Here is a 16,061-nt window from a genome sequence, read left to right as displayed (position 1 = left end):
TCTGCACCTTTGTTCTGCCATTTGCACATTCCAATCTCTTAATGGATATTATAGCAAGTCTCAGCTTTTACAACCACTATTTACATTGCCTTTCTCTTTTTGTCAATTACACAATTGCCCCACAACATCCTCACTCTTACAATATAAATTACATCCTATTTTCTTTGTCTTTAGCTTTGACAAAGGATCATCCAGCCTCATTATGATGGCTCTATTCTCTCTCCATAGATGCTGTCAGACCTGAGATTTTCCAGCATTTTCTGTTTCCGTTTCAAATTCCAGCATCTACAGTGTTTTGCTTTTAATCTGAATGGCATCCTATCCACAATCATACACTCCCTCCACCACTGACAGTGCCAGCTGTGTGCACCACCTACAAGATACATTGCAAAAATTCACCAAGGTTCGTTTCACCTTGAAAAACCACAACACTACCATCCAGAAGGACAAGGATAAGAAAAGATGGGAACACTGTCAGTTGAAAGTTTCCCTTCAAGTCACTTGTCCATCCAGACTTCAAATATATTATTGTTCCTTCACATTAGCAAGGTACCAGAGAGAGCCAACTATTCCAACAAGGAATCAATGCTTGGAAAGTTGACCAGAAAAAGTTAAAGCAGAACATATTGTTAAAACATTAATGTAAAGTTTTGCGAAAGAAAAACTCCACAGCTATTAAAGCATACATTTGGGCTCTGATTAAAAATTCATACCTGGGGACCTTTTCCCTGTACATGCATGCATTGTAAATGGCTGGCGAGGCAAGAGTGGTGAGGATGGAAGCGACATGGACACCCCTTTAGACAAATTCATTTTGTATATATCCTCTTGCATGGAAAATTGGCTAGAACCATGGTCTGAAATGCCAAGTTGTCCAGAACGGTCAGAGTAGGAGTCACCTGTTGAAACCAAACAGTATACAGTAAACATTTGTCTAAAATGATAGAAAATTGATAGCAGAATAAATGTAAAAGCTTTCAATATCATGTTTAAAAAATAAACTAGAATTGAAGGAAGAAGAGGATGAAATAGGTAAATGAGGAAAAGGAGGATAGGAATAAATAGGAGACGGGGGAACAGTGAAAGAGAAGATGAAAAAGGAGGTTGGAGAGCAATAGGAACACTTAACGAGCTAAGTAAAGAGAGGTGGGGAGAAGAGGACGATAATGGTAGAAGAGAAAGAATATGCTAATGAAAGGAAGAGAAACAGGAAAAGGCCAGTTTTGACCCTGTTCTGCCATTTAGAATATGGCTGATCTGTAGTTCAGTTTTGCAACTCTCGTTTCTATTCTCCTACCACACTGCCAGTTGCAGAAACAATTTCTTTGGTCAGGTCTCCTTCTAGTTACATCCTCTGCACTGTGCAAGAGTCCACCAGCAGCACAACTCAAATCACATAACTGGTTGTCTGGCACAGTGAAGCTCATCGACATGAATGCCATCATCTCACGTGAGAACACCACCATCACGTACACAGTACATACTCTTGCAACTCAGCCAACGTCGTCTACCTGATAAACTGCAGGAAAGGATGTCCTGAGGCATGGTACATTGAGGAGACCATGCAGACACTATGACATAAGAACATAAGAACATAAGAAATAGGAGCAGGAGTAGGCCATCCAGCCCTTCGAGCCTGCCCCGCCATTCAATAAGATCATGGCTGATCTGTCGCTGCTCAGTTCCACTTTCCCGCCCTCTCCCCATAACCTTTAATCCCCTCTCCTATCAAAAACCCATCAACCCGCGTCTTAAAAATATTTAGCGAGGCAGCCTCCACCACTTCAACAGGCAGAGAATTCCAGAGATTCACCACCCTTTGACAACAGATGAATGAACACTGCTTGACAATCACCAGGCAAGAGTGTTCTCTTCCTGTTGGGGAACACTTCAACGGTCACAGGCATTTGGTCTCTGATTTTCAGGTACGCGTTCTCCAAGCCAGCTTTCACAACGCAGAGATTGAGAGCCAAGTTCTGCACGTGACGACAGCCTCAACCGGGATCTTGGGTTCATACCATACTATCTATAACCCCCACAACTTGCCTGGGCTTGCAAAATCTCACTAACTGTCCTGGCTGGAGACAATACACCTCTCTTTAACCCGTGCTTAATCCTCTCTCCACTCACATCATCTGCACCTTTAAGACTTGATTACCTATAAAGACCCACATTCCAACTATTTTGTAAATTGAGTTTGTGTCTTTATATGCCCTGTTTGTGAACAGAATTCCCACTTACCCAACAAAAGGGCAGTGCTTCGAAAGCTAGTGGCTTTTGCTATCAAATAAACCTGTTGGACTTTAACCTGGTGTTGGGAGACTTCTTACTGCATTGAAGCTCTGCATACTATCCCATCTTTTCATCCCTTTTTAATCAGATAGTGTGGTTTCAGTTTGTTTGTATCCCTTAGATTCTGAGAAACAGCCAGTAGTGGCACTTAAGGCCAGCTCAGTGCTGCAGCCAGAGGAACCACCTCCAGGTGTGAGAACAAACTAACAGGACCTACTGCAGAGGCAGTTGGGATATATGGATAAGATCGATCATGACATCTGGGGAGAATGGCACTGCAGCACTTCAAGGTCAAACTCATTCTGGTATCTTTCATAACACATTGTATTTCTCAAGTCTGCAATAGAAGACCTTTCTATCTGCCCTGCTAAACTTCTTCAGCAAATGAATCTTTGAGATTCTCTCCTTGTCGCATAGCACCAAGCATGCTGAATACATCTGTGACTTTTATTTTCGCCTCACTTTCAGAAACAGTTATACCAAAGAATGTCCTGTCTAAAGAGGTACACAATTGTTGCTTTTTTTCCCCTATAGATTCCCTGCAGTACTCTTGTGGACTGCTGATTTAATCCATTGGTTGTGGGATCAGTTAGTTAGCTCTGTATGGTACTGCTTGATTATGCAGTAAATCCTTGCTGTAGCTTCACCGGGTTTATTTCATTTACGATACAGCTGGTACAACTCCAAACATGCTCTCTTACAATTTTTAGTGAAGCAGGAGACCAACACTGGTTAGAGTAGGCTGAAGAACATGCCAGACCATGAGATTGCAGATACAATCCTGCTGAGTCCACAGTATCTCAAGGATGCTTCAAGCTGCTGGATTTAGTCTGAGGCTATCCAGTTTAGCTCAGTGGTAGTGCCACATGTCATAACAGAGGGTGTGCTCTATTACGGAAGATGAGGTTTTAACTCTACTAGGATGGTGTGTTAGTCACTTCTATAAACTGTCATGGACAGATGCATCTGCGAAGGTTAAATTGCTGAAGGTCCAATCAATTTGGTTTTTCCACATTGGAAAGTTCAGGCCCAGACTGACATATGTCTTTCAAGATTTGGTCAATAAGCCTTGGTGGTATCAGTGAATCTGGCACCCAGAGCACAGAATCCTTGGTATCCTTAGTGATTCTTCTGCTGATTCCATGGGGTCTATTATCAATGTGGAGAACTCCCAGCACCACCCTGTCCCAACTGTACATCACTGAGCTACCATCTGTGATAGATCTGTCCTGCCAGTAGGACAAGATAGTGAGAGAAAGATCCAGGGCACTTGCTGTAAGGAATGATTTGGTGCCTATATCAGGTTGCAGCTGGGCTAGTCTGTGGAACAGCTCTCCAAACTTGGGCACAATTCCTCAGGTGTTAATGAGGGGTCTATGGTCCAAAAGGCATGATGGGCATTCCCAGTGCCAAAGTCAACATCAGTTGGATCAAAGTGTTTTTTCCATTCTTTCTTGTTTTCTTCCATACTACTTAGTGACTTGCACTGCCATCTCAGGGAGCAGTCAAGAGTCAACTCTGTGGGTCTGGAGTGACACGTAGACCAGACTGGATCACGGTGAAAGTTTTACTTTTGCGAAAGATATGAGTAAATCAGATGCTTTTTTACGACAATCCAGTAACTTCATGGTTATTAATGAGACTCTTTAGTTTCATTTTTTTAAAATTATTTTTAATTTAAATTTCACCAACTGCCATAATGGGATTTGAACTCATCGGCTCCTGAGCTCTAGTCCAAGTCTCTGGATTATTGGTCCGGTAATATCACCACTTTGGTACTGTTCCTGCAAAACTGCATTACTTATTTTGTATTTCTAATTTATTACACAAGTTTATGGATAATGTTTTATTGATTAATACTTTGCATCAATATTTATTATAATGGCAAAAAATTGACTTGGTTGAAGTAGAAAAATGGCAGGGAGAATATTTTTCCAGTTAATATTGTGGCACCAGCTCCAAGGGAAAAATCAGTGATTTTGACTGTAGTTTGCTCACTACTAACTGGTGCAAAGCTGTTGCTCCCATTGTGACCGAGTGCAATCCCTAATATAAGGTTTATTCAAATACCGCTCTAGAGGCAGACAGGAATACCCAGACTACCTAATTTAGAAACAGTAGGCAAAGAATTCCAAGACTGTGATGTTAGTGTGAAGACTTGACAAATTGAGTGACCACCCACAGTTAATTTGCAATATTCCTAGGGATTATGCATTCCCAGGAGCCATAAAAATAAAGGCATGCCTTAATCAGTGTACTCTTAATAATTTGATGTCATCTTCCATGCTAAAAGAACTGAATTATCAATAATTTGAATTAACATATTTAACTAACCCAGCAAAATAAGAGTATAGCTGAAATATCAGATTTGGTTTTTTGTTAAGCAGCTTCAAACCAAGTAGAGAATAATCAGAAAAAATAAACAATCTACAGGTTTGTTTTGAAAAGGGCCCATGCCTCACAAGAGCAGGTCCCAAGTAAAATTTGCTCCAACTTTGAATAACTAATTTTTACGTTACTACAGTTACGCTTAGCTACTCACAACCAAATTAAACACCCAATAATTTAAAAATACATATATACCCAAAATGATAATTAACCAAATTACATTTTAACCAATGAGAGACTGAAAATATGAAGATGGACAAATTCGCAAAATATTTACATAAGAACATAAGAACATAAGAACATAAGAAATAGGAGCAGGAGTAGGCCATCTAGCCCTTCGAGCCTGCCCCGCCATTCAATAAGATCATGGCTGATCTGTTGTGGCTCAGTTCCACTTTCCCGCCCTCTCCCCATAACCCTTAATCCCCTCTCTTATCAAGAACCCATCAACCCGCTTCTTAAAAATATTTAGCGAGGCAGCCTCCACCACTTCAACGGGCAGAGAATTCCAGAGATTCACCACCCTTTGAGTGAAGAAGTTCCTCCTCAACTCCGTTCTAAACTGCCTCCCCTTTATCTTGAGGCTGTGCCCCCCTAGTCCTACTGTCTTTTTTGAGCGGGAAGAGTCTCTCCACCTCTATCCTATCCATCCCATTCATCATCTTATACGTCTCAATGAGATCTCCCCTCATTCTTCTAAACTCTAACGAGTACAAGCCTAGTTTATTCAGCCTCTCCTCATAGCTCAATCCCCTCAACTCCGGTATCAGCCTAGTAAACCTCCTCTGCACTCCCTCCAGGGCCAAAATATCCTTGCGCAGGTGCAGCGCCCAAAACTGCACACAGTACTCCAGCTGCGGCCTCACCAATGCCCTATACAGCTGCAGCAAGACCTCCCTACTTTTATATTCAATCCCCCTCGCTATGAAGGCCAGCATCCCATTCGCCTTCCTGACCACCTGCTGCACCTGCAAGCTGGGTTTTTGCGACTCATGCACAAGGACCCCGAGGTCCCTCTGCACCGTCGCCTGCTGCAGTTTTTCGCCACGTAAGTAATAGTCCTTCCTACCATTCTTCCTACCAAAGTGGACCACCTCACACTTGCCAACATTAAATTCCATTTGCCATTTCCTGGCCCATTCGCCCAGCCTATCTAGATCCTTCTGCAGACTCTCCACACCCTCCGCACAATTTGCCTTTCCCCCAATCTTGGTGTCATCAGCAAATTTCGACACCCTGCACTCGGTTCCCTCCTCCAGATCATCTATATAAATGGTAAATAGCTGAGGCCCCAGCACCGACCCCTGGGGCACCCCACTAGTCACCAACCACCAATCCGAATAGCACCCATTGACCCCCACTCTCTGCCTCCTATTTGACAACCAATCCTCTATCCACGCTAACACCCTACCCCCAACTCCATGTCCCCTGACCTTCTGCAATAACCTCTTGTGAGGTACCTTGTCAAACGCCTTCTGAAAATCCAGAAAGACCACATCCACCGGCTCTCCTCTATCCACTGCCCTAGACACATCCTCATAGAACTCCAGTAAATTTGTCAGACACGACTTCCCTTTAATGAAACCGTGTTGCGTCCGCCCTATCAAGCAATTCCCTTCAAGATGCCTCGCAATTTCCTCCTTAATGACGGATTCTAACATTTTACCTACCACAGACGTTAAACTAACCGGCCTATAATTCCCCGCCTTTTGTTCTATGATCAATTAGAATAGCAAAAGCCAAGCAAGTCACTAAGTTTTGCCAAACTGATAAATTAGATCCATTTTGTAGGTTTTCAAATTGAAGCAACATACAAAATGGAGCATTATTTTTAGATTGGTTGGTTGAATGAATATATATCGCATTATTTACCTTTCTTCAGTCTCTGCTGTCCACAGTCAACACTGAAGTGTGGTTTGTCTTTCTGTTGCTCCATTCTGTACACATCTGCTTTTTGAGAAAATGAAATAAAGAAAAGTACATCAGAAAAGTGCAGACAATTACTGCATAGAATTTAAATCAAGGCCAACATCATAAAACTTCAGTACCATTTTTTGGGGAAAAAAATCAAATCACTGACACAATTCACATTCCAGTACAACTTAGAACTGATGAGAGTTCTTAAAACGGATAGCCTTTGCAACACAAAAGAGGAAAATAGCTTTAAAAACTGGTACGGGGTAATATTATACCACATGAATCTGTTAGAAAAAAAAAGTTAATTAAAAGAACATGTAATATATATATTTAGAGAATAATATTTTGACTTTTGTATGCAAAATAGCCCTAAAAGTTTCTGGAACAATGAAATCTCTACAAAATCTTTTCAACGGGATTATCCATTGCTGCACTTGATTAAGTCAGAAAATGCACTGTTTTAAAAAGATAGCGTTGCTGATAAACAAACAGATATAGCCGTGAATAATCTAGCCTGCTCATTTAAAGCCACAAACTGTAAAAATGGATTTGCTTTGAGTTTTATTGTTCAGGAGACACTTGTCTATACTCAATTCCTCCCTCTAACCTTCACCATCCCTTTATCATCTGCAAACATTTGACAATTACACATTTAGTTACATATTAGGAATGGGGCTTCAACACATCTCCTGTTCTTCTTCCACCTCATTACTTGTAAATTTTTGGCATCAAGCTAAAAGGAACCAGAGTTTAATGATGGCCTTCCGCTTTTTCAAAAAGTACTAATTACTTTTAATACTTCTAATACTTCAGTTTTTAAAATAGAAAAAGTATGACCCATGCATCTCCCAAAATTTAACATAAAAATCTTAGATCCTGTGCATGATCCAATGACTTAGGTATAAATGGGAGAAATCCTAAACATTTTAAAAAGAGCTAAAAACATAATCACCCCCAGGAGTAGATGATATTTATCCTATTGTACTTAAATTTAGGAGAAGATTCAGACATTGTTGCAACTTTAAAAAAAACTAATTAGAATAGTAACAAGTGAGGGGGCATGGAAATCATGATGGCATGATTTCAAGTGTAGAGATGACCAACGTTTCTGATTTGCAATGATCTGGATTAGAAAATTCAATGCAGAAGTCAAATTTGTCAATGATACCATGCTAGGAGGGACATTAGAATCACAGCAACAGCTCAAAAATAACAGGAAAGGTGCTAAGAAAAATGGCAGACAAAATTTAATACAGGCAAAAATAAGTAATACATACGCTCTTTGAATGGTGCTGAAACAGTTTGGGGTGAAGTCAAGTGATTTAATAGACTCGACACTCAACACGTTCAATCAGATTAAAACTGCCTGTTGTGATATTTCTTTCAGACAGGATAGGCTAATGAACAAGTAGTTACAATAAAAACCATGAGATCAGCAGACATTATTCAAAGGTACTTTCAGTTTAACATGCTGCATGTGGTGTAAAGGACTGGCAGCTGTACTTTCCCACAAACAATAACTGTTGAATCTTCCCAGTTAAATTGTCTGCTGACCAATCATGTACTACAACTTCAAATAAACCAAACCGTTGACCCTGCAAAGTCCTCCTCACTAACATCGGGGGGCTAGTGCCAAAATTGAGACTGTCTCAAACTAGTCAAGCAACAGCCTGACAATTATTTTCACTGAATCATACCTTACAGATAACATCCCAGGTACCCCATTACCATCCCTATATATGTTCTGTCTCACCAGCAGGACAGATCCAGCAGAGGTGGCAGCACAGTAGTATGCAATAGGGAGGAAGTTGCCCTGGATGTCCTCAACAAAGTAAGAAGTCTCACAACATCAGCTTAAAGTCGAACAGGTTTATTTGGTAACAAAAGTCACTAGCTTTCGGAACGCTGCCCCTTCATCAGGTAAGTTCTATTCACAAACAGGGCATATAAAGACACAACTTCAATTTACAACATAATGGTTGGAATGTGAGTCTTTACAGGTAATCAAGTCTTAAAAGGTACAGACAATGTGAGTGGAGAGAGCGTTAAAGAGATGTATATTGTCTCCTGCTAGGACTGTTAGTGAGATTTTGCAAGCCCAGGCAAGTCATGGGAGTTATAGATAGGGTGACGTGAACCCAAGATCCCGGTTAAGGCCGTCCTCATGTGTGCGGAAATTGGCTATCAGTCTCTGCTCAGCAACTCTGTGTTGTCGTGTCATGAAGGCCACCTTGGAGAACACTTACCTGAAGATCAGAGGCCGAATGCCCCTGACCACTTAAGTGTTCCCCAACAGGAATACTCTTGCCTGGTGATTGTCGAGCGGTATTCATTCATCCACTGTCATAGCATCCGCATGGTCTCCCCAATGTACCATGCCTTGGGGCATCCTTTCCTGCAGCGCATCAGGCAGACAACATTGGCCAGGTTGCAAGAGTATGTACCATATAACTGGTGGATGGTGTTCTCAGGTGAGATGATGGCATCCATGTCGATGATCCGGCATGTCTTGCAGAGGTTGCTGTGGCAGGGTTGTGTGGTGTCATGGTCACTGTTCTCCTGAAGGCTGGGTAGTTTGCTGTGGCCAATGGTCTGTTGTCTCACAACCTGGTTTTGAGAGACTTCTTACTGTGTTTACCCCAGTCCAATGCTGGCATCTCCACATCATATCCTCAACATTCCAGACCCCTGAAATCTTATGACTTCAGGTTAAACACGGGCAATGAAAAAATTACGTACCATCCTCCTTCAGTTAATAATTCAATACTTCATATTGAATAACACTTTGAGGAAGTACTTAGGGCAGCAACGGCACAAAATGCATTCTGGGTGAGGGATTTCAATGGCTCGGCATCAGCACTACTGGTCGGATCCTAAATGATATAATTGTTAGACTGGGTCTACGGCAAGAGGTGAGAGAACGAAGAGGGAAAAACATACTTGACCTCATCCTTACCAATCTGCTGGCTACAGATGCATCTGTCCATAATATCATCATTAAGGGTTACCACTGCACACAGTCCTTGTGGAGACGAAGTCCCACCTCCAAATTAAGAATAACCTCCATCATGTGTGGCACCATCATGACGCTAAATGGGACTGGCTAGCAACTCGAGACTGAGCTATCAACAGTAGCGAACTGGCAGCACAGTGGTTAGCACTGCTGCCTCACTGCTCCAGGGACCCAGATTCGATTCCCAGCTTGGGTCACTGTCAGTGCGGAGCCTGCACTTTCTCCGTGTCTGCATGGGTTTCCGCCGGGTGCTTTGGTTTCTTCCCACCATCCAAAAGACATGCTGGTTAGATGCATTAGCCATGCTAAATTCTCTCAGCGTACCCGAGAAGTGTGGCGACTAGGGGATTTTCACGGTAATGTCATTGCAGCGTCAATGTAAGCCCACTTGTGACACTAACAAATAAACTTTTTTAAAAATTGTACTTTAGTATAACTGCAACCTCATGGCCTGCATATCACCCCACTCAACCATTACCAGGAGTCGTGAATAGTAATGAACATTGTGCAATCATTAGCAAACATTCCACTTCTGACCTTATGAAGGAGGGAAGGTCATTGATAAAGCAGCTGAAGATAGTGTCCTAGGCTCAACTATCTTGAGGAGCTCCTGCAGAGATGTCCTGGAACTGAGATGACTGGCCCCCACAACCTCAACCATCTTCTTATGTACCAGGTAAGAATTAATGGGTGCTTTTCAAATTGGCAGGCAGTAACTAATGGGGTGCCACAGGGATCAGTGCTGGGGCTCCAGCTATTCACTATGTATGTTAATAATTTGGATGAGGGAACAAACTGTAACATCTTGAAGTTTGCAGATGTTGGACTGTGACAAGGATGCAGAGATCCTTCAGGATTATTTGAACAGGTTGGGTGAGTAAGCTAATCAATGGCAGATGCAAATAATTTGGGTGAGTGTGAGGTTATTCACTTTGGAAGCAAAAACAAGAAAACAGGTTACTACCCGAATGGCTGCAAATTGGGAGAGGGGAGTGTGCAGTGGGACCCGGGTGTCCTTGTGCACCAGTCACTGAAGGTAAGCATGCAGGTGCATCAGATAGTAAAGGTGACAAATGGCATGTTGGCCTTCATTGCGAGAGGTTGAGTACAGCAGCAAGGATGTGTTGTTGCAATTATACAGGGTCTTGGTGAGGCCACACCTAGAGTATTGTGTGCAGTTTTGGTTTTCTTTTCTGAGGAAGGATGTTCTTGCTCTCAAGGGAATGCAATGAAGGTTTACCAGGTTGATTCTCGGCATCTGATGTACGGAGGGGAGGTTGACTAGGTTAAGATTGTTTTCACTGGAGTTCCGGTGAATAAGGGGGGAATCTCAGAGACTTATAAAATTCTAATTGGATTAGACAGGATAGATACAGAGAGGATGTTCCTGATGGTGGGGGAGTCCAGAACCAGGGGTCACAGTCTGAGGATTCAGGGTAGACCATTTAAGACAGAGGTGAGGAGACATTTTTTCACTTCATTACACATATATTGCTGTTGCTTCACAGGCGCTGGATCAAAATCCTGAAATTCTCTCCTGAATGGCACTGTGGGTAAAACCACAGCACGTGGACTGCAGCGTTTCAAGAAGGCAGCTCACCATCACCTTCTCAAGGGCAAAGAATAGGCAATAAATGCTGGCCTGCCAGCAATAACCATGTCCCATGATTGAGTAAAAACATCTAGCTTACCAGTCCTATTTGAGATTGATAAATTTCATAGATCCATTCTGCGCAGAAGGAGGCCATTTGGCCCATCAAGTCTGCACCAACTCTCAGAGCATCTTGTCCCAGCCCTATTCCCATAGCCTTCTGTATTTACCCCACTAATCCCCCTAACTTACACATCCTGGGACACTAAGGGGCAATTTTGCCTGGCCAATCAACCTAACCTGCACATTTTTGGCATGTGGGAGGAAACTGGATCACCCAGAGGAAACCCACACAGACAAGAGGGGAACTTGCAAACTTCACACGTCACCCAAGGCTGAAATCAAACCCAGGTCTCTAGGGCTGTGAGGCAGCAGTGCTAACCACTGTGCCACCACAAACAAAAATACAACACAGCTTCCTGATTACACCACGTTATGAAACTATGAAATAAATTTGCCAAGTCTGTCCTGTACAAATTGCATTTTCACAATTTACATTTGGATAATTAAGATGTCCCTTTCAAATTACTTCCCTGCTCTATGTTAAATGTTTCAACATTCAATTAATTTGAGTGGCCTATCAACAATGAACCATTGTAAAAGGTGAGGCAGGATTGGATTAGATTTCAGTCCTAACTATCAAAATACATATGCTGTGATTGTGGGTCCTTTAGACAATAAAGCAACCTTCATCAGACTACACCAATTAAAACAGCGAGCAAAGACTCAGCTTCTCTAATGACTATTCAAAGATATAAAGCTATTAGTATCCAATCTTAAAGCAAAAAAACAAGATTTTTTCCTTTGATATTTTCTGTTCAGATCTGAAATCACCAACTCTGACAGCCTTGACATGAATGAGAGCTGATAAAGTAAATCATCTAATGAATAATTTTCAGCTCTATTAATCTAGAAACTGAGCGGAAAACCTGCACGAGGAAACAGGATTTGCTTTAGACGCTCAGGTGATATTGACACCAAGGACATGTCTATTTTAAAAATTCCAAACTATGACACTCCCTCAATGAATACCAAAGCATACTAGCTGGTCATTTTTCTCATGTGCAGTTAGTAAGTCCTTGCTTTGCAGAATTTAATTGTCAACATATAAACAACACCCCAAGTAATGAATTGGTCATTAAGTTGGCTTGATGACATAGAACATAGAACACTACAGCACAAACAGGCCCTTCGGCCCACGAGTTGCGCCGATCACATCAACACCTATCTATAACCCCCAATCCCATAAAACCCCATATACTCATCCAGAAGTCTTTTAAAAGACCCCAGTGAGTTCGCCTCCACCACCACTGACGGCAGCCGATTCCACTCACTCACCACCCTTTGAGTGAAAAACTTACCCCTAACATCACTTCTGTACTTTCCTCCCCGCACCTTAAATCTGTGTCCTCTCGTAGCGACCATTTCAACCCGGGAAAATAGCCTCTGAGAATCCACCCTATCCATTCCTCTCAACATTTTATAAACCTCTATCAGGTCGCCTCTCAACCTTCGTCTCTCCAGGGAAAAGAGACCCAGCTCCCTCAACCTAACTTCATAAGGCATGCCTCCCAGTCCAGGCAACATCCTTGTAAATCTCCTCTGTACCCTTTCAATAGCTTCTACGTCTTTCCTATAGTGAGGCGACCAGAACTGCGCACAGTACTCCAAATGAGGCCTGACAAGGGTCTTATAAAGTTGCAGCATCACCTCCCGACTCCTAAACTCAATCCCTCGATTAATGAAGGCCAGTACACCATACGCCTTCTTGACCACCTCTTCCACCTGCGAGGCCGATTTAAGAGTCCTGTGGACCCGGACCCCAAGATCCTTCTGCTCTTCAACACTACTAAGACTCCTGCCCTTGATAGTGTACTCGTTCATCCCGTTGGTTCTGCCAAAATGGACGACTACGCATTTATCCGCGTTGAAGTCCATCTGCCACTTCTCCGCCTAGTCCTGCATCCTATTTATGTCCTGCTGCAACTTTTGACATCCTTCCAGACCATCCACAACACCACCGACCTTCGTGTCATCAGCGAACTTACTTACCCATCCCTCCACTTCCTCATCCAGGTCATTTATGAAAATGACAAACAGCAAGGGTCCTAGAACAGATCCCTGGGGCACTCCACTGGTGACTGACCTCCATTCAGAAAAAATGACAAAATTGACTTGATGACAGAAGCCAGAGGGTTGTCTTTCAAACCGGGGGACTGTGACCAGCAGTATGCCTCAAGGATCGGTGCTGGGTCCACAGTTATTTGTCATTTATATAAATGATTTGGATGAGAATGTAGGCAGCACGGTTAAGAAGTTTGCAGATGATACCAAGATTGGTGGCAGAGTGAACAGTGAAGACGGTTATTTTGGATTGCAATGGGATCTTGATCAATTGGGCCAGTGGGCTGATGAATGGCAGATGGAGTTTAATTTTGATAAATGCAAGGTGATGTATTTTGGTAGATTGAACCAGGACAGGAATTACTCAGTTAATGGTTGGGTATTGGGGAGAGTTACAGAACAAAGAGATCTAGGGGTACACGTTCAAAGGTCCTTGAAAGTGGAGTCACAGGTGGACAGAGTGAAGCAAGCATGGTTTTATTGGTCAGAACACCGAACACAGAACACAGGAATTGGAATGCCTTGTTGAAGTTGTACAAGACATTGCTTTGACCACACTTGGGTTCTGGTCACCCTATTATAGAAAGGATATTATTAAATTAGAAAGAGTGCAGAAAAGATTTACTAGGATGCTACCGGAACTTGATGGATTGAATTACAAGCAGAGGCTGGATAATCTGCGACTTTTTTCTCTACAGCGTAGGAGGCAAAGAGGCAATCTTATAGAGGTCTATTAAGTAATGAGGAGCATAGATCGGCTAGATAGTCAATATCTTTTCTCAAAGGTAAGGAATCTAAAACTAGAGGGCATAGGTTTAAGGTGAGAGGGGAGAGATACAAAATGGTCCAGAGCGGCAATGTTTTCACACAGAAGGTGGTGAGCGTCTGGAACAAGCTGCCAGAGTTAATAATAGAGGCGGGTGTAAGTTTGTATTTTAAAAATCATTTAGACAGTTACATGTGTAAGATGGGTATACAGGGATATGTGCCAAATGTGGGCAACTGGGACTAGCTTTGGGGTTTAAAAAAAGGCATGGACAAGTTGGACCGAAGAGCCTGTTTCCATCCTGTAAACTTCCAAGTTGTTCAGACATACTGAAGAGATGGTATATGCACCATACATCAAATTATTCCTTGATGGTCTTACAACTATGGAATTATCTTCCTACAGAGGGACAAATTACAATAAAGGTCATTTTTTATAATCTAGTAAATCACAACAGAAAACTTGAAGCAACAAATATAGAATTCTGCACATTACGCAACTGACTGAGAATTATGGATTTCAGGCATTCAGGCATTTCCTGTACAAAACCAAACTGAAATACTTAAGAAATTGGAAGATATACACTAAAAATAAGCATGTTAAGAAGTGGACAACAATGAAAATATTACCAATAAGTTTACTGTACAATACAAAAGCCCTTTTTCCTTCCCATGGAATATTCCCTGTTCATGTGATCATTACACACAGCAGAAGCCAAGTGCCAAGAACTACACTGGCTTTAAAATAATAGTAACGAGTCCCAGAAAATATTTTTGGCAGCTTTTTCTGTACTTATGTTGAGCAAAGCACTGTGTTTTGCAACATTTTTGAAAAAAAAATACATTACTACAATAACAAAAAAGGTTTAACTCTATGATGCCTTCAATGAAACTAACTTTTTTTCACATTGGGGCAGTACAGTGGCACAGTGGTTAGCACTGCTGGCTCAGTGTTAGAGACCCGAGTTCAATTCCTGGCTTGGGTCACTATCTGTGTGGAGTTTACACATTCTCCCCATGTCTGCATGGGTTTCCTCCCACAGTCCAAAGATGTGCAGGTTAGGTGAATTGGCCATGATGAATTCTTTCTCAGTGTACCCAAACAGTCGCCAGAGTGGTGACTAGGTGATTTTCAGTGACTTCATTGCATGGCTAATGTAAGCCTACTTGTGACTAAAACTTCTACCATAAACCTGGTTAAATAAGAACATAAGAAATAGGAGCAGGAGTAGGCCATCCAGCCCTTCGGGCCTGCCCTGCCATTCAATAAGATCATGGCTGATCTGTCGCTGCTCAGTTCCACTTTCCCGCTTTCTCCCCATAACCCTTAATCCCCTCGCTTATCAAAAACCCATCAACCCGCGTCTTAAAAATATTTAGCGAGGCAGCCTCCACCACTTCAACGGGCAGAGAATTCCAGAGATTCACCACCCCTTGAGTGAAGAAGTTCCTCCTCAACTCCGTTCTAAACCGCCCCCCCTTTATCTTGAGGCTGTGCCCCCTAGTCCTTCTGTCTTTTTTGAGCGGGAAGAGTCTCTATCCTATCCATCCCATTCATCATCTTATACGTCTCAATGAGATCTCCCCTCATTCTTCTAAACTCTAACGAGTACAAGCCCAGTTTATTCAGCCTCTCCTCATAGCTCAACCCCCTCAACTCCGGTATCAGCCTAGTAAACCTTCTCTGCACTCCCTCCAAGGCCAAAATATCTTTGCGCAGGTGCGGCGCCCAAAACTGCACACAGTACTCCAGCTGCGGCCTCACCAATGCCCTATACAGCTGCAGCAAGACCTCCCTACTTTTATATTCAATCCCCCTCGCTATGAAGGCCAGCATCCCATTCGCCTTCCTGACCACCTGCTGCACCTGCAAGCTGGGTTTTTGCGACTCATGCACAAGGACCCCGAGGT

At 42.5% G+C, this 16,061-nt stretch overlaps 1 protein-coding gene across 4 annotated transcripts in view; it reads right to left on the bottom strand.

Annotated features, from left to right (window-relative positions):
* The window catches only part of LOC145350141 (protein TANC1-like), a 160,624-nt gene that overhangs the window by 102,727 nt on the left and 41,836 nt on the right, over positions 1–16,061 (bottom strand). For 3 of the 4 annotated variants that reach the window (XM_080199118.1, XM_080199121.1, XM_080199119.1), the window contains exons 3-4: positions 6,553–6,630; positions 714–899 (exon numbers count right to left, since the gene is read on the bottom strand). In XM_080199118.1, the coding sequence (XP_080055244.1) occupies positions 714–899; positions 6,553–6,630 (264 nt within the window). The remainder of the gene's footprint in view (positions 1–713; positions 900–6,552; positions 6,631–16,061) is intronic. The other variant, XM_080199120.1, reaches the window with a different exon arrangement.

Source organism: Carcharhinus amblyrhynchos, chromosome 11 (assembly GCF_965287045.1).
Source record: "Carcharhinus amblyrhynchos chromosome 11, sCarAmb.v2.hapA, whole genome shotgun sequence".
Classification (NCBI taxonomy): domain Eukaryota; kingdom Metazoa; phylum Chordata; class Chondrichthyes; order Carcharhiniformes; family Carcharhinidae; genus Carcharhinus; species Carcharhinus amblyrhynchos.
The sequence above is the reverse complement of the archived record's forward strand: the minus strand, read 5'-3'. Positions and strand labels throughout refer to the sequence as shown.